This window comes from Neopelma chrysocephalum, unplaced genomic scaffold (genome assembly GCF_003984885.1).
Source record: "Neopelma chrysocephalum unplaced genomic scaffold, ASM398488v2 Primary Assembly neopelma1_97017, whole genome shotgun sequence".
Classification (NCBI taxonomy): Eukaryota; Metazoa; Chordata; class Aves; order Passeriformes; family Pipridae; genus Neopelma; species Neopelma chrysocephalum.
Window position 1 is genome coordinate 1,708,005 of NW_020925659.1, and position 22,386 is coordinate 1,730,390.

The following is a 22,386-nucleotide window of genomic DNA, read 5'->3' on the forward strand; positions in this document are numbered from 1 at the left end:
TTTTGTAATAGCTATAGTCCAAAAAAATGTACATAAAAGCGAGCTTTAACATCTGCATTTTGTCCTTAGCTATTGTCAATGTTGGTGCAAGGCCATGTGATTGCATGTCCGTACAAAAACCTTTAATTCTACTTCGATTTCCTTTTCTTATTTTGGAGTTGTGGGGATATTTTGTTAGTTCAATTCCCTGCTGTACTTAAAGCAGGTTTCCGAGATTCATGGGTTCACATATAACACTGATAATATGACTTACAAAATACCTAGGACTGAAGAATAAAAAAACTCTATTGTTGATGCAGTCTTCAGTGAGCACATTCCACTGGGAAGTGTTAGATAAGGCATAGATCGTGGAAGATTTCAGAACAGAATTTTAAACTAGGACAAGTCAAGAGCTCAATAACAGTGGATGTTAAACAACCAAGAAGATGATGTACCCTTGAAAAGATGGAGAATATTTTCTTTAACTCTAAAATATTAGAAAATTCCTTCAAACACACCCCAGAATCCAAGCTTGTTACCATCTAGGCTGATTTGAGCATACAGGAAACTGAATAAAGTCTCCCTTTCCAATTGGTTTTTAGTGGAGCAAAGGCTACAAAGGACACTTAACCTCTCATTCATATTATTTCATGAATTGGAATGTTTATTTTTGCTCTGCATTACAAAATAAATGCTAATTCAGCCACCTATGGAGAAAATAAAGGTTTTCACAAGCTGCTTTCCAAGAGTCTTTTATTGCCAACAATCTTCTAGAGTATTTGCAACTGATTGGGTACCATAAACATTTTGAAAACTTTTAATAAAAGAACTCAAGCTAAAGTTGTCATGTAGCACTCATTTTTCAAAAAATTGTAAAAAAGTTTTGGGCCTTCTGTGGAAAACATGCATTTAAAAGCTGGGTCTTGAGCCTGAAGGCAGCACCCCAAAGGCAGAAGGCCAGCTTGGCTGAAAGGGATCTCTTGAAAATAAGACAAAAAAGGAAGGTGTATGCCCAGAGGTTTAATGACATGGGAAGAATTCAGAGATGCTGCTTGCTGCTGTAGGGAGAAAATTCATGTGGCCGGGGCTCAACTGGGGATGAAGCTGGCCAGAAATGTGGGGGACAATAAAAAGAGTTTTTCTCTTGTTACAGGATGGGGTTGGTCACCTTACTAACAGGGACAGAGACTAGGCAAGAGGGGTTAATGCTTTCTTTGCCCTTGTCTTTAACATAGATGTTGGACCAAGGGGGTCCCAGTGCCCTGAGCTGCAGGACCATGACTGAGAGCATGATCAACTCCCAGCTGACCCTGAACTCGTGTGGGATCTGCTGCTCCAGCTGGATCCCTACAAATCTGTGGGGCCTGATAGGATTTATCCCAGAATCCTCAAAGGGTTGGCTGATTTAGTCACAAAGGCTCTCTTGATGATTTTTTGAGTGGTCTTGGGAATCCAGAGAGGTCCCAGCTGACTGGAAGCTGGCAAACATTGTCCTAGCTTTCAAAAAGGACAAGCAGGAGGACCCCAGAAGCTACAGGGCTGTCAGTCCCACTTCAGTGCCCCCCGATAAAGTTATGGAGAAGATTATTCTGGGAAGTATTGAAAAACACCTGGAGGGCAGTGCTGTCACTGGTCACAGCCAGCACAGCTTCATGAGAGGGAAGTCCTGCTTATCCAACCTGATCTCCTTTTATGACAAGGTAAGCAACCTAGTTGACCAAGGGAAGCCAGTTGATGCGATCTTTTTGGATTTTAGTAAAGCTTCCAATACTGTCTCTCACGGGATCCCCCTGGACAAAATGTCCAGCACACAGCTGGATAACCAGGTTTACACAATGGGTGAGCAACTGGCTCACAGATCAGGCACAGAGAGTTACAGTGATTGGGGTGACATCAGTTTGGTGACCTGTCACTAGTGGGGTTCTGCGGGGCTCCATCTTTGGCTCAGTTCTCTTGAACATCTTCATTAGTGGCTTGGACTCAGCACTCGAGGGAATACTAAGTAAGTTTAACAACACTAAATTGGGAGAACTCCCTTGAGGGCAGAGAGGCCCTGCGGAGAGACCTCAACAAATTGGAGAAATGGTCAATCACCAACCGTGTGATGTTTAACAAGGGCAAGTGCTGGATTCTGCACCTGGGACAGGGTAACTCTGATTGTGTGCATAGACAGGGATTGAAAGGCTGGAGAGAAGCACTGCAGAAAGGGACCTGGGAGTCCTGGTTGATGGCAAGCTGAATCTGAGTCAGCAGTGCCCTGGCAGCCAGGAGGTCAACCCTGTCCTGGGGGCATCAGGCAAAGCATCGCCAGCCGGTCGAGGGAGGGAATTGTCCCGCTCTGCTCTGAGCTGGGGCAGCCTCACCTGGAATATTGTGTGCAGTTTGGGGCACTGCAATATAAGAAAGATATTGTATTCAGTTTAGAGAAGAGGAGACTGAGGGGAGACCTCATTGTGGCCTTCGACATCCTCACAAGGGGGAGAGGAGGGGCAGGTGCAGATCTCTTCACTCTTGTGACCGGTGACAGGACTCAAGGAAGCGGCGTGAAGGGGAGTCAGGGGAGGTTTAGGTTGGACATAAGGAAAAAGTTTTTCACCCAGAGGATGGTTGGGCACTGAACAAGCTCCGTGGGAGGCAGTCACAGCACCAAACCTGACAGAGTTCAAGAGGTGTTTAGACAACACCCCCAGACACATGGTGTGATTCTCGGGGTGTCCTGCGCAGGACCAGGAGTTGGACTCCATGATCCTCACGGATCCCTTTGGAATATTCTCAGAATATTCTGTGGTTCTACCCATGGGAATGCTGCGCAGCTGAAGGTGATGGGCTCTGCCTCCACCATCCTCAGGGTTGATGGAAGGCTTTGCCCCTGCTTTCTGGAAGAAGGCTGGGTCCCTTGGCCCACCTGCTTGGAGGGCTGTCAGCTCCAGATGCACCACCACAGCTGCTCCCTGGAAACGCATGTTTTCCCAGGATCAGCCATAACGAGGGTGTCATGCTGCCTGCAAGGGTTGCTGTTTCCAACTGCTCTAGTAAGGAAACAGAAAACACACCTGTGCATAAAGTGCCAGGTACCAAAAAACCGGGATCCTGAAAATAGGGGCATCTCTGCTGCTGATGAGCGGAGATGTGCTGGTGTCCCCCTGTGAGTACCATTTCACTCCCCAGCACAGCTAAGGACACTCCCAGCAGAAGGTGGGGAACCCAGGCCACACTGGGCCTGGAGACACTCCCTTCTTATGGCCAAACTCATGGGGGGCAGGCACAGCAGCACTGACTGGGGGGTTCTGTTTGCTGCTACCCTGAGGCCTCCCCAGCACGAGAAGCGGGCTGGTGGCACCATGCAGAGGCACGCAGGGGCAGGCAGGTACCTCTGCTCCCTTCAGAGCTGCATTTCTTCTGCCTGATAGCAGCATAATTTCCCACGGCATCCCCAGGATCAGCTCTTCTCCAAAAGGGCAGGAGGGAAGGGAGGGCCTTTGCCGGGAGACATTTGGTCTGTGGAGGATGGGGATTTGGGGAACACCAGCCCAGCTAAGCTTCCTGCTGGCATGGAGCCATTCTCCTCTCCACAAATACACCAAGTGGCTGCTCTTGTATGGACCTTGAACTTGCAGTCACTCTCCACGGAAAGACCATGGAGTAAGCTACCCTTGTCTGTCCTCCTGCTCAGTGTGCCAAGCAGGAAAACTACCCTTTCAGGAGATGGCATTGTCTGGCTCAGAAATTGGAACAATTCCTTGCATCATGAAAATGGCATTTGTCAAAAACAAACCCATGGAACTCAGTACTGCCTCTGTCAAAGTTAAGTGGTGCTCCTGTGGTGTGAGGTCACTGTAACTGAGGTCCAGGTCCTCATGTGCCATTTCGTCCTCTGACATTTTTCATCCCTGATTCTACTGGGCTGAGCAATTCATTGACTTACTAATATTCAGTATCCAGGTAAGCCTTGCAGAATGGCACATATCGTGCTACAAAATGGGCCTTCCTTCAGGTCAATTAAAAAAAAAAAAACAACCAAAAACAAAAACCCAAACCCAACAACTGAGGCCATTAGGGAACCCGAGAGCAGGAGAACAGACTCAAGCCCACTTCACATGCATTTCAATCTAATAGTGATGCTCACTGTTTTATTACTTTGGTTGAACATATACAAACTGAATAGTCAGAAAACAGTTGCATGACACTTATATTCCAAACTATGTTGCTCAAGGACTTCCTCAAAGACAAAATTTGCCTCTAGAGCCAGAATATCACAATCAGCAGACAGGCAAAAACTTGAGATTCACAAAAATGGTTGGGAATATAAATTATCACAATATCTCCACATACATTATTTTTTATGCAATTCTCATTTAAAAATGTTCCTAAAAATAACAAATATTAATAAATAATGATTGTACAGTAAAAGTCCCTTTTACAGCAAAATAGTCACTTTTTATTGTTGCTGCCTACACAATGCAAAGAAAAACATTTACCTCAAAAGAAGAAACCTGGCTTCTTTCAAGGTTTAACTCTGCAGGACTTTACTGAGAAGCAGTTATCACACCAATCCAGACACAAAGGACACAAATATATACCAATTATAATCTTTACATTCTTCACTTATTAGAAAATTTCACTTATTTTGAACTAAAGTATGCCTGGATGTGTTTGGTGTTTTTTTGCCTCACGGAACAAAAAGGAGAACTGCTGAAAAAAATCCTTCATTTGACCTGGACTTTATTTGATCTTCATGATCTTAATCTCAAAATCTGAGGCTACCTTTCTCTTCTGAGTCATCTGCACTGTCTCTTACACAGTGGGGTAGCAGAATGAGTCACCCAGTTTCAGCTTCTTTCTAGCTTTGGTTTCCACAACCCGTTTTGTGGTCGTACAAGGTTTAAACAGTCTTTATATGGTGCTTTTGCTGGAAATGTATAGCTCTGAAATCTTATTCCCCTTACTGAGACAAAGACAAGCAGCCCTGCTTTTTCTCAGTGGCAGCCACACAAGATGCTCACGCTGGAGTATGCAGAGGTACAGATCAGGGCTTATGAACATAAATGTCTCAGTAAGAGATGAGCAGTAGGCATCCCCAGAGGTTCTGCTTTATCCCCATCAACCAATTAGCACATTTATAATTTGGCAACGGGACTCTATTCTCATTAGTAACTTTCATGCCTATTGGCTCATGTTTCCAGGCTTCACATTCCTCATCCCTGAAGGTTTCTCTCCCAGCACGGCTTCTTGCTCTCTATCCAAGTCTCTGGTTAACTGCTGGCAAATTGTATGTCCATGTTATCTTTTCCACAGGCCTGTGTCTTCGTTCCAGCTGCATCCAATGCAGATATGACCAAGGTCCACAGACACTGTGGCTGAGGGAGTGGAGCAAGTACAGCCGATCACAGAGCTTTTAGTGGGAATTTGCCCATATCCTGACAGCTTTGAACAAGCACAGGCTTGTGAAAAAGTGCAAACCTCGGTTTGGGCAAAAGGACAATGTAAATCAAGATGTTTTTGACAGTACGCTGAGGTAAATCTGAATTTGGACTTTACACAGATATATTTTGAAACTGCCTGGAAGATAAAAAGGGAAGTACGTCTGTTACTTCAGTTTAGACATTATTTATGCAAATATGGTTTGCTTAATATAAATTCTTGGTTCTACCACTTACTTCAGATAGACATTGGAAGGTAAGAACAAAAAATTGAAAGCAGGATTTTTAAGCTTTTGTCAGAATATTCACAAGTTCCAAATATCCCCCTTAGAGCTGCAAATTTCCTAGAAGCTGCAAAACTCTGCTAGTTTTCAAATGGAACATTTGCTACTTACAAATATCTAAATATGCATCAACTCTATTATTAATACATTGTAGCTGGCATCTGGCACTTGATGCGCCAGCAGCAATCACGCTCTGGCATAATTTTTTTTAAAAATTCATGTCATCTTGTTGCACGTGATGCCTGAGGACTACGATGACAAGAAATGTGAGCGTGTTATTCCACAGAGGTAAAAAAGAATGAACTCGGGATACAGAAAATTTAGTGCTGGCAGGTGATATTTGCCAGGATGTTAAACACTTTCTTACAGTGACAGTGCACATTTTGCACACAAGACTTGGTCCCAGGACTAAGTCTTTTGTTCAAGCTTTTACTGAATATGTCTGGCAGGGAGATTTCTGGCAGAACCAGTGCTATCCATTGTGAACTGTAGGATGTGGAGTGGAGTGAAACTACTGTATAACCTTCTATCCTCACCGTGGGTGCAAAGCCCTGGGCAGGAAGGCAGGCACTAAGCCATGGAAATTGCATCTCCTCATATGGTCACCAGCCAGGCATGGTCAATTTGAACACTCTCTTCTTGCGTTAGGGAAGGGAAGCTGGGAGTCCTCACTCTGAGCAAACTCCCATTTGTCAGAAGGTAATTCACTCTTCAAATCACATTTTCTACCTTTGAGGTTTCATTGCTTCTGAAGCATCTGAAATAATTGAAAGTTTGGGAATGTGATTGTACCTAGATGTCCAGTCTATCACTGCCAGCATCACTGGAAAATTTTATTATCTTAATAATTGCTCTAGATCTGCAATAAAAGTATGCAGAATAATTTGGTTCACTTCTAAAAGTTCTTTCTTTAAAGGAATTGAGTGTGTTTTCATTGCCAATAGTTTCTATAATTGCAAAACAACTGGAAGCAAAACTCATAATTAGAAAGGGCTCAAAAGCAACGTAAACAGTCTTGCAGATATTTAGTTTCAGTTCTGACTTCTCAGCTATTCCCTGGGAAAATCTCAAAGGATACTATAATATTGCCTAATCTCAGTGATTTCTACTGAGTCTAGAAAATCTTTTCTTTCAGTAAAATCTCACTTCTTGAAGTCATGGCACTGAATCACCGCCAACAAGTGTGTAGCCCTTGAGACTGCATAAAAGAGAATAACAGCAAAAGGTGGAGGGACTCCAAATCAAAGGCAGACTTTAAAAGGCTCACATTATTATGCTGTTGTTTGTTTGATTTTCAGCCAATGACACAGCGTTTGAGCCTCTCTCATAACTTCCACATCTCTTAAATTGGCTGTCAGTGTTGGTTCCTCACAGAAACGAGCCCAGCCGTTCTAGCAGGTTCAATTAGCTCTTGCTGAGTTCAGTTTAAAATGGACTTTGACCCTCATGACAACAGGTTTGAAACTGCCATCCAAGTGGCCATACAGTTTTTATACCACTTTCATGAAGGGGGAAGCAGAATCTACCAGAGTGACGGACAGAAAGCCATGGCAGGATCCGCAAACAGAGCACTGACTGGCACACATACCCTTCCTTCCTGGACAGCTGTGAGATCATTTGGTTCCCAAATGACTTGAGAAAGCCTCTGGATCCTTCCCACCTGGCCAGACAGGATCTGCTGGCCCCTTGCATCAGCAGGGCACTGTCACAGCCCAATTCCACTATCGCTATCCAGGACCAAACTGCATCCTGATCAAGGTATATGCAGCCTTTGCATAATCAGTGCACATGCTGAGCTGTGCAAGTTGGCTGTGCTGACAGAGCAGCTTAAAATAGCCGCATTTTCCTGGAGGCAGAGTCTGTGAAATGTAGTCTGGGAAATTAAGTATTTCTGTCAGGCTGTTTCATTTTGTGTCTCATTGCCGCCTGCTTTAATTTCCAAAGCATCCAGCTAAGTGGGTGCTAAGTCATTAAAGCTGCAGCCAGGACAGTGGTAAAAAAATTTAGATGTTTATTTCGGTGTATGTTCAGTGCCTTCAATTCATACACCCAAATCTTGTCATGTTTTTCCAGAATACTCAGGAATCCAGAATGGACACGGGCAGCAGGTGGGCATTTTGAAGACACCCAAGGGGGTTATGCACCAAACTCTTACTGAAATTATATGAAATATTCAAAAGAACAAAAGACACCTTCTCTTACAGATAGTGATCTCACACTGAAAACTTTCCACAGCATGGCTACAGGAAGGTTAGAACATGGAATAATAAGTGTTATTTAAGAAAAAAAAAAAGCGACAACTGAGATACTTCAAAATGGAACATGGTGAGATGTGGAAACTCAAATAAAGTAATTTTGGTGAATGCTACTTTGGGATATGAGATCTGTTCACATTTTCTTACAACTTCCAATGTAGTATAACCAGATTTTAAGAGTTCCTCTAAATTTAATACCATACTGATTTGGGTTGCAATGCAGCATGTAATGTCTCTCCTTTGCTCTCAACTTCCATCCAGACCAATAAACACCAAATAAAAACTACCTGTAATAAAATTAATCACAAGCATTTTGTTTGCTAATGTCTTAGTTTGGCTTCTGGATGTCTTGATTATAGAATCAAGTGTACCTTTATGGCACAGATTACATGATCAATCTTAAGTGCCTTGGTCATTTTCAGTTTTGAGATTAACCAAAATCAAATTTCCAAGCTGCAAATTCACCATATTTAAAAGGAGATGATACAAGAAAATTATTTCAGAATTTTTATATCACGGTCCTGCCTGAATGTATTCTAAGTAAACCATTCAGTCAGTTTTGTTATGGTTTGACAAACTTTTAAACTTAGCAAATTCTTGGAACCAAATCTAACTCTAAGTAGATTTAAGTGTTGACTACTGCAGGGTAGGCAGATGCTTAACCTAGACTCTACCCTGCCGAGTCTTTACGAATCAAGTCTGAAGATTTGATTTGAGAGACTGGTGCTAGAGAAGACCTCGGGTTGCTGAAGGCTAAATCTTGACTCTGGCACAAGTTTTGTCTTTACAGGAACTGTGTCTATTGAATTTGACTCATAATAAGATTCCTAGAATGGGAAAATAACTTCATATAATGCTTAAATGTGAATAGTACAATCATCCCTTAAAGCATTTCCCAGTACCAAAAGTCAAGGTCATTTCTGCCAGAAATGCGTCTTTAGTAAGTGTGTATTTTTTTAAACTTGATGTTTAGAGAAAAACAGTATTTGCAATACCTATCACTTGCTGAAGGCCAAAATGAAGTTATGCTTTGGTAAGTAAGTGCAAGTGGCAAAATTTGCAAAACTGACCACTGAATTGAGATAGTTTTCACCGTTCAAAAGAAGAAAAGATTTTTCAGATATGTCTTTGAACGATCATGTACATCTTGGATTAAGCCTATTACACACAAGTTATTTGAACTTGTCTACTCAGTATGCAACATCTCATTCAAGACTGTTAGTCAAGGACACCTAGATCTTCACCATAAGCAGAGAACTACTTATAAATAAAATTTTAGCACTAAAATTAATAAATTACAATATACTGTCACAATATCATTAGAAAAATCAAAGCACACACCTCATACACAGAGAGATCACACCAAATCATTGTTAAAGTAGGATACAAATGTTTCGAGTATCACCATATAAGAATTCAAACTTGACATCAGAAAGATAAAATCCTTTTGACATCAATGACATAAGTGGATAATGCTTTCAAAAATATTTTATGCTAAATTTCTGAGTTGGAATAGTAGATGCTGAATTCAGGCTCCTACCATGATTGATTAGCATAATCCACCTGTAATCCCCATAGTTGTGCTTCTTAGGTAAGATCAGAAATAAGGTTCCTAATATTAAATTTCTCAAGAAATTGAGACTGCTGGATTCTACTTTTTATCTGAACAATCACAATTGTCATTTTTCTTTTGGTAAAAACACATGGCACAGAAGATAGTTCTATACTGTCGATAGACTGACTCAAAAAATATAAATATATCCTGTATTTATATATATGGTATGTATATATACATTATCAACAGTCACATTAGAGAATCTGAACAATTGTATTGAAATTACTTTTAAGAAAGCTTTCTGCTGTGATTTCATGTCTACATAAAGAACTGAGAATTTTCAAGTGTACCATATGAAATGGGGCTTCTTAAACATAAAGAAAACATACTGGTGAAGTACACATGAATATGTATTTTTTTTTAATGTACATGTTTGGTTTTTTTTCAGATCTGCAATTTCTACCAGTTATAGCTCACAAGTTACAAAAACTAAAAGAGATCTGGAGTCAGTGTTTCCTTTCAGCAGGCTGTTGCAGGCAGAGTTCACTCACTGAAGAAACTATTGGCAAATTATTCTCAAGATGATAGTTGATGAGATGACTTATGCTGTCAAAGACACGATCTTTTGTACGAACCTTCAAAAAAAGGATGCAAGAATATAGATTAAAGAGAAAAGTACTTTCCCCCTTAACTTCACACTGAAATTGTCTAAGAACAAAATGACACAATCATGATTTAGAGATTGATTCCTTTCCCATCAAAACTGGTGGAAAATTTGGCACTTATCCATCTTGGCTTCTGTTTTATCTGTTACTCTCTCTATTCTCACCAAACAGGCATTTTGCATGCAACCCTTTCTGATTAGGTCTGCTTGTAAACTTCCTGTACAACATTTTGTTTCACTGTAGGTCAGATTTTTAGATCAACTTTTCTTCTCTTTTAAGTGCTTGCACCTTTTTCATTGGAAAGAGCTGTCCCTCCAGATACGTCAGAACCCAGTTTCTCTCTGCACCTCAGCATTTTGGTGCTTTCCTTAACAGAGACCTTCTTCTTCAGGTACTTGGAAATTTCCTTCTCCAAAAGTGACCCAGCCACCACATGTGCTTAGATTGTGTTTGCCCCGTGCTGCACATCCCTGTGGCTTTGGTACTGAAACACTTCAGGGCAGGGAACGTCACTTTTCCAGCCCACTTACCAGCCCTCTGCTCTAGCATCCTGCTAACACACATTATTACCCCTGCGATAAGAGGAAACTGATACTGCAAGATAAAACAGTCAAGATTATCAGGAGAGGCCAAAAATTAATCCATATCTCAAAACAATCTTTAATTATTTAACCACATGTTCACAAAACGTTTCCTTCCTACGTTTAAAATTAATTAGGCATGAAGCTTCCACAGGTCCACTCTGGCAAACATCATGTTGCAGTAAAGCTTTGTATAAGGATGTCTCTACACTGCCTCAAGAAAATGCCTGTGAGCACTGCTCTGAGTAAGGAACGTCATCCATTCTGCTTGAACTTTTCTCAGGAAGAGAGAACAACTTCTGTTAGAACTTTCCAAAGCCAGCTGACATTGTGGTGGGCACCTCTCTTGAGATGCATCAATCTTCAACGTTAAAACCTGGCAAAATTCCTGTAAACATCCAACACAGGATGTCACAGGGTAAAAAAACCTTCCTGTAAACTTCAACACAGGGTAAAAAAAAACAGAAGCAAAGAATTTTGATGGCAGGTGATGCTATCTGCTCGGTCCACATGTAGTTATGTCACTGAAAGAAACCAACAGGCTCTCCTCATTCCTGAGGCATACTGCTTTGAAAAGTAACATTCCCTAAATTCAAACCCACATTTTCGAAATGAAAAGGCGTCTTTAAAAAAGCAGCTACTTTCTTTATCTGAGATTTACTTAACACGAGTAGCCTGCCATCACCAGAGTTCCAGTCCTCATTCTAAATCCAGAAAAAAAAATCCTGCAGCCCTCCATTTTAAGCACCTGAACGAGGGATCTCTCGTTCCTTTTTTATTTTTCTGTTAGCTGGATGAGAGCAGAGTAACTGGACAGTTAACTCTGCTCTGAAAACACACCCTTAAGAGCTGTAACTGTGTCATTGGGTAATGTGTGTGAAATGAATTTTCAGGCAGCTTTTGTGTGAGTCAGTTTTTAAGAATAACCACACTGGGGCCACGCTGAAGAAATGCAAGCTGCTGGCACGGTGCTGCAGCTGGTCACACACTGGCGTTTTACTGATGACTCTCCACTCTGACAAGTTGAAAATAGGGCTGCTCAGAGGCCTCAGGATCCCACAGGTCTCAGGAAAGCTGTTGTTCTGGAATGGTGCCTCCTGGGCGAGGCATTTCAGGGCCATTTGAGCCATGATGGCACATCACAAGCAGGGGTAGATGCAGAGAACAAGCAGGTCCCTAGACAAGGATGTCAGCAAATTAGAGCTGCACTAGAGGCAGTGCAAAAGTAGATGGGAGGGTCTCCAGCCTTCACAGGAAGAAAATGCCCAGGAAGTCATCACTGGACCTGAGTACCCCATGCCAGTCAGCAGTGCAGCAGAGCTCCTGGTGGGACACTGCATCCCTGCACTCGCCACATCACACAGCAGTGTTTTCCTTGCAGTACCCTGCAACAGCTATTGGTGGGTCTATGTTAAAGGGAAAATAAGGGGGCCTTGTTCCAGGAGCTGCAAAACTGTTGGCAAAAGTTCAGCAGGGGAGGCTGCCCCCCAAGAGGTGCAGAGCCACTTCCCTGGGCTGGTGTCCCCATCCAGCCCAGGACTGGGCAGTCGGCACCTCGAAAGTGCAAAACTGTTCTTTGACTGGCCTCATGTGACAAATGTGACTAATAACAAGAAGTACCATGGGCATTCCTCACCGCAGCAATACAGAGTCTGCAGGACTGGCATAATTCTGCCACAGGTTTCTCAGCTGAAAGAGATGCCAACAGGCCAACTCTCACCTACTTTGGGGCTGGTTATCTAAAGTTGTCCTTTACAGAGGAAAAATAGTTACCCACTTGTAGCTACCAAGAGCCAAGAAAAATACTCAGGACAATGATTTTAATCTCTTAGCAGAGACTAAGCCTACCCAGAAGGCTACAGAAGATAGCTACAGAAAACTGGAGCTCCCTTGACCTCTCCAATCCTGCTGTGGGGAGGGTCCCTTCATCAACTAAGGTGGCCTTTGTGCAGCAAAGAGATGGGTCTTGTTTGGTAATCAGGTCCCTAAGGCTCCCTGCAATCTGCAGAAATCACGTAGTGTGTCTTCTGCTGGGCACCAGGGAGGGAATCAGAGATGTGATGGCATACTAGAGAGACAAGGCAGTACTTATGAACGGTTGTGAACAAGCTGTAAAGAAGATTAAACACATTTAGAGAAAACGTGTAGAGCCAGAAACCCCATGTATCAGTGAGGAGTCAGTGCTTACAGTTCCTTCTGGGTCCACCAGAAGAAGGTGCTTGGCTTGCCCGTTGTGCATGCCTGTCAGCACGTAGGAGCCGGGATTCGTGGTGCTCTTCCTCACGAGGAAATCTCCACACTTCTTCAACAGCTGTTCTGCATCTTTCCTGCTCATCTCTCCTTGGTACCACGGCTCTGCACTCAGCTGTTCAGCTTCAGTCTGGGCAGCTGCCCTGGATGAAACAGGACTGGTGCACCCCGTGGAGGTGGATTTCTTCAACGCGGCCTCAGAGGTTTGATTCCTGAGGGCATCTTCAAATGGTCCTGGTTATGGAGATAGAAACAAGAGCAATGTAAACCAGGTAAACCATGTAACAAAATGGTGATATTCCAGCCATTTTAAAATGGGTTTGTTTTGCGTTGTAGCAGCTTCCTTCTACCTTTATGAAAAAAATAAGGTGAAACATACTACGAGACTTACTGCTTTATGGATTCTATTAAGACCGAGGAGTGTAACGTGTTTAAAATGTATGTTATGCACAGAAAGATACCAATAAAAATAATAGTGAACCTCTGCAGGAGCTTTTGAAAGGTACTGTTTTTATTTCAGCTGTGGCTATTGTCAACAGCTGTGCTTATATGATCTGGTACCAGGCAAAGCTCTCCTTTAGTCTTGCTAGGTATATCAGACAGTTTAATTTCAAATAAATTGCATAATATGGGTAGCTAATGTCATTACACTCATATCTGGTCTCTCTTCAAACAATTTATTCATTTAAAAATTATCCATTACTGAGTCTCCAGCCCAAGGCTATGTCTAGAAGGGAACAGCCACCCCTACCACTCAGCCCACTCCTAGCCTCCATCTAGGAAGAGAATCCTGCAAAACAGACAAAGGTTAACACATTTAACGCCATTTACCTGGCTAAAAATCAGCCTCGGGGAAACATCTTTTAAACCTCAGCTAAATCCTAAACTCAGTGCTCCTTCCTGCAGAGCGGAACGGAGAGATGTGCCATTACAGACCCCAGCAGCCTTGCAGGAATAGCAAATACGTCCGTGGGTGTTTCATTACGCGCTGTACCGAGCCATTGGAAGCTATTTTCCCTCGCACGACCTTCGCCTGTTCCAACTGGTATAGGCATTAAAAAGCAGTGTTGTTCTGTGCCCACTCGACCTGCAGAAGGACATCTGCGGGGCAGTGCCGAGGAGCAGCACTCCAGCTCTGAATAGACCGCTCGGATGCGAGGAGAGCACGGCCACGTCCGCGTGGGACAACAGAGAAGGTTAATTTAGCTCGGGGAAATGGAGTAAATACCGTGCTGCCACAGCTTATTGATGTCTCAATTATTAGGAGTAGCTTATATATGTCTTCACTAAATTGCGATCTGCACTAAGCCCACCTCACGGTTAGCCTGACAAACACTAACTTGAGCTGGAACATTTTCTAATACTCCTTTTCTCTGATGATAAAGATTAATGAAGGCTGGAAGATGATAAATCAATTTTCCCTGTTTTTAGGAAAATAACTAGTATAAAACAGAAGTAAGCACGTGCATGTTTTAAGGGCATGGTATGTTAGAAATCCAAATTAACACCTCTGGTTTCAGACAGCATACTTTTCTCATTTCAGATCTATATTCACAGATAGATACTCTCTCAACTTTCTTCCCTCTCCCTTTCTTTCAATCCAAAATCCCACTAAGCTGTGGAAATAGAGTCATACCTCAGCAAAAACATGCCAGGAAGACAGTTTTATGTATACTGAGATAACAGAAATGTAGATACATTATTTTACAAATAACATATAGGCACCCAACTGCTTTGTCTCACTGCCTTTTAATCACGCAAACTGAATTAAATAAAATGTGTCAGGAATGTATTTGAGGTAGGAAGCGTAGAAAAACAAATTTTTCTGTGCATCAAATGCTTTCCCTATTATTTCCTGCAAAGTGTCTCCCCGAGGCTGAAAACAACATGTATTGTTAGCACCAACATCAAATTATGGCTGATGCTTAAAGCACTGTTTTGCAGCTATGGCTATAATTCTAATTTAGGAAAAGCAGACTTCAAAGTTGGAATGGATAGGATTGTAGGCCTACCCAGTGCAAGAGATAACTCAGCCTTTTAATTCCCATTCCTTCTTGCACAAAGCTTTTGTTATACACCTTGACTTCCTAGTAAAATACTCACAGGACAGGCTGGAGCTAATTCTCCACCCATCCACTCCTCCACTCTCCTTCACTTCCCTGTATGACAGGGCTCCTGATTTATTTTTCTTCTGACATAGTTGCCTGTGATGTTCAGGGTAACATAGACTGCAACTTTCCTTAACTCATATAATACAGACTAGCTTTAAATCTTCAGCCACCCTGTTTCAGCTCAGTCCAATATGAAAACCACCATGAATTACACCAGGAACACTAAACTTTGGAATTATTTTTTTTTTCTTTTGTTTAATTCAGAACTAGTGCACAAACATATCAGGTCATTTGTTAGAAAGGGAGTGAATAGGAAGCGAACTCACTCATGTCAAACAGATCCTTTACTGGGCTGCTTTCTTTGGTCTCCTCTGTTGTTCCAATGAAGGTACATTCAGCATCTGCCTGAAGTGCCAGTAGAGCTTCTACATTTATATGCTGGGTGTTTACATATGTTGGCATCTCTGGTGTTGGTATCACTTCTGATTTCTTTTCTGGCATACTAGAGATATCCAGAGATCCTAGAAAATTCAAGGATCTGAATTTTATTTTGTTTTCCTCTTTTTTTTTTCTATTTGACAAAGCAGTGTTGGTATAATGACCAATTAACACCACACCACACTACTACAAGTTTAAAATTCCCTGGAATGGGAGATGTAAAGTCAATAATTGCAGGATCTAGTGGAAAAAAAACGTTCATTAATGGATTCAGAACTGTGTTTCAACAAGGGTTTGGGGGCATTATTATTCAGAAGGAAAGGAAACCTTTGTAAATAAAGACTCAGTTTCAAAAATTATATTCAGCTGGGGAGTCATGAGAGGAGGAGAAGGAATAAAATCCTCAGCTCTGCAGATTAACAACAGACAACATATTCTGGCATTTGAAAAGAAAGTGTCTCTAGAAACACAGAAAGTTGTCACATAAAGGTAGATGAGGTGAAATTTAACACGTTTTGAAGTTATTTACTTGGAATTTATAGACAACAACAAAAAACCCCGTTATACATTATTTGCTATTTGTGGAACAGAGAGCATTGCTTCACATTTCAAGTGAAACTTCTCACTTTTGGCCTTTCCTTAAAAAAATTCCATCTTGCATACCCTAGTAGGTCAGATTTTCAGAACAGACCATGCAGCCTGCCTTTTAAAATCACGGGGTTTTAGGACATTGAAAGTTAGAAAGCTGATGATTTGGGCAACTCTATTTATGAACTGCCCTGCAGAAGAAAATATTTTATGAAGGTGTGCATCTAATAATTTATCTAGAGGTAATTAACAAATGCATTTTACTGGTATCAACACTAAAACTCAGACAAAGTGCAGTTCATTGCCTTAAGACTTTGAGACATCAGACTTTCACATGCTTTGCCCACCCGAGACCACCTGAAGTGTTACAGCTAAAAGTAGCAAAACTCACCTTGTGTAACAGGCCCATGATGCCATTCTTCACTGACTTTGTCTCCTGAGTGATGGCTCTGATAATAAATTTGCTCTCTTCCCACTCCTGTTGCAGACTAGAATGGACACGTGCAAGGAAATTTGCAATTGCCTTTAAAATGCTCAGATACATTATCAGTGGCTCTGACAATCTCCTTGGCTGTATTATGTGTACTCACACTCTTCCTTTCTGATTCATCATGGTGTCAGAATATATATATATTCCAAATACATTTGTGTAAGAGTAAGATATTACCAGTGACCTTCATGCGTACTTCCCTAGTTCCTGCTTTTAAGCCCCACAATACCAAAGGGTGCATCACCTCTTTCAGTACATTTTCCTTTCACATAGCAAGCCCTGACAAACTGTTCCTGGGAAAAGCATTCCACAGAAACATGCCAGGGACCAGAAGACAGCCCCAGCACTCTTCAAACCACGAGCTGAAAGACCCACATTGGTACCAGGGAAGGCACTTGGGCACTGAAGGGAGGATGTTGTCTACAGACATCTGGATTTGAGCAGAGTTGTGCTGGATCTGAAAACTCCTCTTAAGTGACTATGTTGATACTGCAGTCAAATTTTGAACAGGAGTGTTGGTAGAAATATCCAGGCTGACCTCAGTTCAACATGAGGTGGAAAACCTACCTAGGAGTCTGGCTGAATACTGATGGCTGCCAAGTTATTAACATAATGAACTGTTCTTAATGACTGCACTAGATTGTTTAAGTTATTCTGCATTAAATCATTCCCAGTTAGTGTACAGTATTTTATATTCTCTGAAGCAGACATGGTTTCCACAAATGTATTTACCCTCAGTGGATTTCTCTTCCTAGATCCTAGTTAATCTTTCAAAACCACAAGGAACTCACCTCCTTTGTCTTGTTCTGAAGCTGCCTAGTGTGTTGCCCCCCCTAGGTCTGCAATGCCCATTCAAAAGGAAATTGGCCATACACGAAGGGCTGTGAGCTATAAAGGTTCCCACCGTGAATCCCACCTTAAAATACACGTCTTTTAAAAGTTTTGCATCCATCAGCAGGATGGCAGAGATGCAATTGCACTGACCTGAGCTGTGTCTGCAGCAGTGGGAAGTCTTGTTTTGAGCCTGGCATCAAGGAAGCCGCCAGGGGGAGGTATTTTATTTGGGATGTTGTTGTAATAGGGATGCTCTGTTGCCTCGTTTTCTTCCTCCGTCCACGGGTCCTCAAAACTCTGCACCCTGTAAGGAAGCGAGTGCTTTGTTTTGCCCCTCGCTTGTAAAGCACTTAGAGATATTTTCATCAGGATAAGACTGCCTGTCAGGGGATCACTATTGCATGTTATTTGGACATCCCAGCTACCATCACAAGTCAGGAAGCAATAATGGATCATGCAGTAGACCTTCTCTGTTTAGACACACTTATCTAAACCTCCTTTGCAAGGGATAAAATTCTTTGTGCTGAGTAAAGGATGTTTTTACTTAGCTTTAAAGACCATTACAAATCGAATTAAGCAATTTTATCTAACCCTACAGTAGTACTTGTAATATTGTGAGTTGATGGACCGACTAGGCTCTAAAGCTTTATATCTAAAGATATGTTCTATCACCAGTACAAATCTGGAAGAACTTCACAAAGTCAAGAGACATGAATACAGCATGTTTCCAGATTAGGATAGTAGCATTTTATATTCACCATATACCTATTTTACTTTGATATAAAAGATTGTGGAGGGTACCAGCTCACTGGAATTTATACTAATATTAGCAAGCATATAGTTATTCATATCTCCAAAGAAAACAGAATGCTATATCCCAGGCTTTTAAACATACACAAACAGACAGATTTTGTATCCTCCAGAGAACAATGCAGTCAAAGCCACTGTATAACACATGACATTCCCCAAAACATCACCCTAATATGAGAAATAGTGAAACAACTCTAGTCATTTTGGAAGCCCAGCTCTCTAACTTACTCCACCTAAACCGACACAGCTGCTATGACAGCAACAATGAGGAAACACCACAAATAACATCCATTCTTGGCCATCCAACTCTGCCTACTAACAACAACAGAAAACGCACGATCATTTCAACATCGCCATGAAATCCATATTTAGCCTGTTCTTTTAAAATTATTGTGCTCCCTTCATATTCATTAGGTAAACGCTGCTACGCTAATTCAGCAGAAACCTCTTTTTAAAATGTTTAAATCCTGTCTGTCTCCAGCAACATCGTCCACCACACATTTCATTATGTAAAATAGAAAGCTAAAGGAGGTCCTTTAGCAGTCTTGTGGAATGGCACTCACCTATCCTGGAAAGTAGGTGTCTTAGAGGGACATCGCAAATATTGCTTAAATCGAAGCTCGAATGCTTGCCCTATGGTGCTGATGACATCCTGGGCCAGGCCATCACAGCATTCCAGTATATGACAGGCTAAATGAAAAAGATTTGACACATGCGCATGCAAATCATTGTTCATGTTGTGGTGGGGTGCACTGACCTGTGACAAAACACCTACACGTCAAGTGTAGTTGCCCTATTAGAAGCGTGCACCTTTCAATAAAAACCAATTATGATACAGTGAATTTCAGGCAACGGCGTCTTTGTAAAGGTTACACAAAATTGCACTGGTGTGTAACTGCCATGGGCAAGATCACAAATATGTTCTGCTATTTTAACAAGTCCACAAACGCAAAGATCTCGTACAATTTCACACTATTACCTGAATGCAATAGATTATGTAAGAATTGTAAGCTTTAAGATGAAAATACAAAATATTAATAGATGGTAATAACAATAAAAGCTTTCTTGGGTTTCCTCAATTTTATTACCACTTCAGTTTTATATGTAATCACCCCCCAAGCTCACAAGCTGATCACTTTTTCCAAATTACAGTCTGAGGGAGGAGCAGTACACCCAGAATACTTTCTAGACCACGGGCCCTGACCTTACTCCAGGAGTACAGACCTTGGTACTTTTTCCTGCTTCCCCACATGGAGACAATCCCAGTAAACTGGTGGGTCACTGAAGAGCGCAGAGACAGGAACCTGATTAACTCCAGCACTTCCTCGTGTGCCACCTCTCCGAACCCACTGTGACAGATGCAGTAGGGAGGGAGGCTGGCAGCACAAGCTCTCTTCCTATGGAAGACTGAGAAACCTTTATCAGCTGCCCGGGCACCCAAATCTGCCACGGTTTTAAATCAGCGAGTGGCCCAGAGGTCTGATGTGACAACACAAAGAGGTGAATTCATGGAGAAACTGACTCAACATTGCAGGAACATAGATGGGTGTTAAGAGCTGGAAGCTGAAGATCTGAATGAACAGCACTCATCACACGTGGAAAAGCCCAGGCAAATTGTTTTTCCATATTCAGAGCTGGATGAGCACATGGTCTACTTGCTGTAGCCTGGATTGGGTTTGAAACTCTGGTTATTTTCCAAGTCCTACGCACTAGAGTGGGTCCTTGTCCAAAGTTGCTAATTTGTATCACCCCAGACTGCTTTAAAACCTGAATATAAACTCTTCAGCTGAAAAACTGCATTTTAGTACATGCCTAGTGTCCAGTTCAGCGGAACCAAGTGCTTTGGATGCCAATGTCCTACAAATAAGGGTTGGCCACAACATTTGTGTGACATAGTTTTAATTAACGTTATATAACGAGACTAAGTAGGTTTAGAAATGGCTTCTCAGAGGCTGATCCACTCGACAGACATCTGAAGAGGCCAAAATAAAGGGTCAAGAAGCCTGCAGTTGTGCAGGTATGGAATGCCTGCTGCCTCTTCTTCAGCAGCACCTTGCACAGCACGAGATGGCACCAGTCACAGTGCTAAACAGGTACAGTGGTGTTCTCTTCTCACCTTACTGTGAGCACCTGCTGTGCCGACCAGCAAACTGAGGCAAATCCTGATTCAGGGGAAAGGCCATTAGCTGCATGTTGAAAGCGGATTCAGCAGCCAAAAACAGGACCTCCCCATGTCCAAAGGTGGAGGCAGATATCCCTGACTAGCAGCAGGACATTTGCTGTTTGCACACTTTGCACCACTGCTGGTGGCATCCCCATGAACGTGGACCAAAAGCAGCGAGGGCAAACAAAGCTAAGATGTTTGCACTCTCTAACCAGAGTGCAGATTTAAAGAGGCTACGTTGCTCACTGCTAAACCTGTGCGGAGCTGAAATGAAGCATGAGTCATTAAGTAGTTTCAGTAGGTGACATAATGAGTAACCTGTTTCCTTGGATACGTGAATGGACTTTCAGCAGGTAGGAGATATGCTTCTTGTAAAAGGCTGAGAAGGTTTGGCTCACACAGAGATGATTTTTTGTGAATGTTACAGCAGAAAATAGACAGCCTTTCGCTTGCTAGATCCAGAATACAAAACACGAAGACAGCTTTTCCATCCTTGGGGAGAAATGAGTCTGGTATGGAAGCCATGCTACAACATTGGTGGTAGAGTCAGTAACAGCAGCAGTAACATTTTCACTAGATATAGAAACAAAGACAAATTCCATTCTAAATCAATTTGCAGATAACACAAAGAATGACACAATGGCAAGTGACGGTGACAGAAGGCACTTCAGATCCCTTGGTAAATTAGACCCCTTTTAAAAACATGTTTTAATGCAGGCCACATAAAAAGTCACCGATCTGCAAATCACTGATGTATATACAGGAGTGGGGAAAGTGCCCATAGGAAAGCCACAATGCAGAAGGCTTAAAGATCACAGCATGAAAGAGTTTCACACGAGATAACAGTGCTTCACTGCAGCCAAAAGGGCTAATGATGAGGGCAAAAGCAAGGAAGACTAGGAAGGTGCAGCCTCCACTGTACTGGCAGCCCCTGTTATGGAGGTATCATATACCTTTTTAAAACAATGCAGAAAGATCAAAGAAGGAGAAATCAGCGGAAGAATGGAGGATGTGCACTGCAGCTGGAGACCTACAGAGTTCACTGTCAATCTTTTCATAAAGAAAACTGAGAAATTACTTGACCTAAATACACCAAGGGAAGACGATAGAATGAGGTGTTCAGATGACTCCTCAGTCTGGGATAGACCAGCTCAAAAAGGAACAGTCACAGGAAGTTAAGGCTAAACACGTCCAACATAAGATAGAAGGAACACATTATGTGAAACAGGTTTTATCTAAAATCCACTCACACGGGAACAGAAAACAGAGCACAGGGCTCCTCCAAACCCTACAGTGCAAACATCTACAATGCCAGCCCACTACATTGTCACGGAGATCCCTCAGAACAGCTGAACCAGTCTCTGATTTAGCTGAAGGGTTCTGCTAAAGCAGGTGGGGTGGAGAGCATCTCTGCACCACACATCCTACAGTCTGATGCTGAAGCCTCTCTGAGGGGGGACACATGTTGTTGTAATGTATCATCCATTGCAAAGAACTGGACTAACTCCACACCTCCCATTCCCCATAAGTTTTCTAGGTGTTTCACCAGTATTCAGAATGTTAGGATGTTTAGTGCAAGTATTATTTATTTATGAGGTAGTGCTCTCAAGTTTGGACATCTCTGCACATGAACACAGCAGATTCTTCAGGTATCTAAAATCATTAAAGATCATAAAATGTGGAACCTACTAAATTAGTTGTGTCGATGGTAAGGTGGGCAGCTCAGGGTTTGCAGAGTTGGCTTTTTGGAGTTTTTTTGAGCTACTCTGTTCTTCTCTATGGCTCTATAAATAATAAATAGATTCTCAGGTATATTACACAATACTTTGTACCTTGCATTAAGACCTAGTGATGCTTTCTGCATTACAAGCAGGAATGTCTTTTGTACCCTTTATTTCAGACTGTAATTTACAATTCTTATAGTTTATATTTTGAGAATGTAAACTGTATCTTAGCTTTTTG

The 22,386-nt window shown here is 42.1% G+C and overlaps 1 protein-coding gene across 10 annotated transcripts in view; it reads right to left on the reverse strand.

The window, feature by feature from the left end:
• Positions 1-4,085: 4,085 nt before the first annotated feature.
• The window catches only part of SHC3 (SHC adaptor protein 3), a 60,536-nt gene continuing 42,235 nt past the window's right edge, over positions 4,086-22,386 (reverse strand). For all 10 annotated transcript variants that reach the window (XM_027670984.1, XM_027670985.1, XM_027670980.1 and 7 more), the window contains 6 exons: positions 18,824-18,950; positions 17,601-17,754; positions 16,518-16,614; positions 15,427-15,621; positions 12,928-13,223; positions 4,086-10,128 (listed from right to left, as the gene is read on the reverse strand). In XM_027670984.1, coding sequence (XP_027526785.1) covers positions 10,000-10,128; positions 12,928-13,223; positions 15,427-15,621; positions 16,518-16,614; positions 17,601-17,754; positions 18,824-18,950 — 998 coding nt within the window. In that variant the 3' untranslated portion in view covers positions 4,086-9,999. The remainder of the gene's footprint in view (positions 10,129-12,927; positions 13,224-15,426; positions 15,622-16,517; positions 16,615-17,600; positions 17,755-18,823; positions 18,951-22,386) is intronic.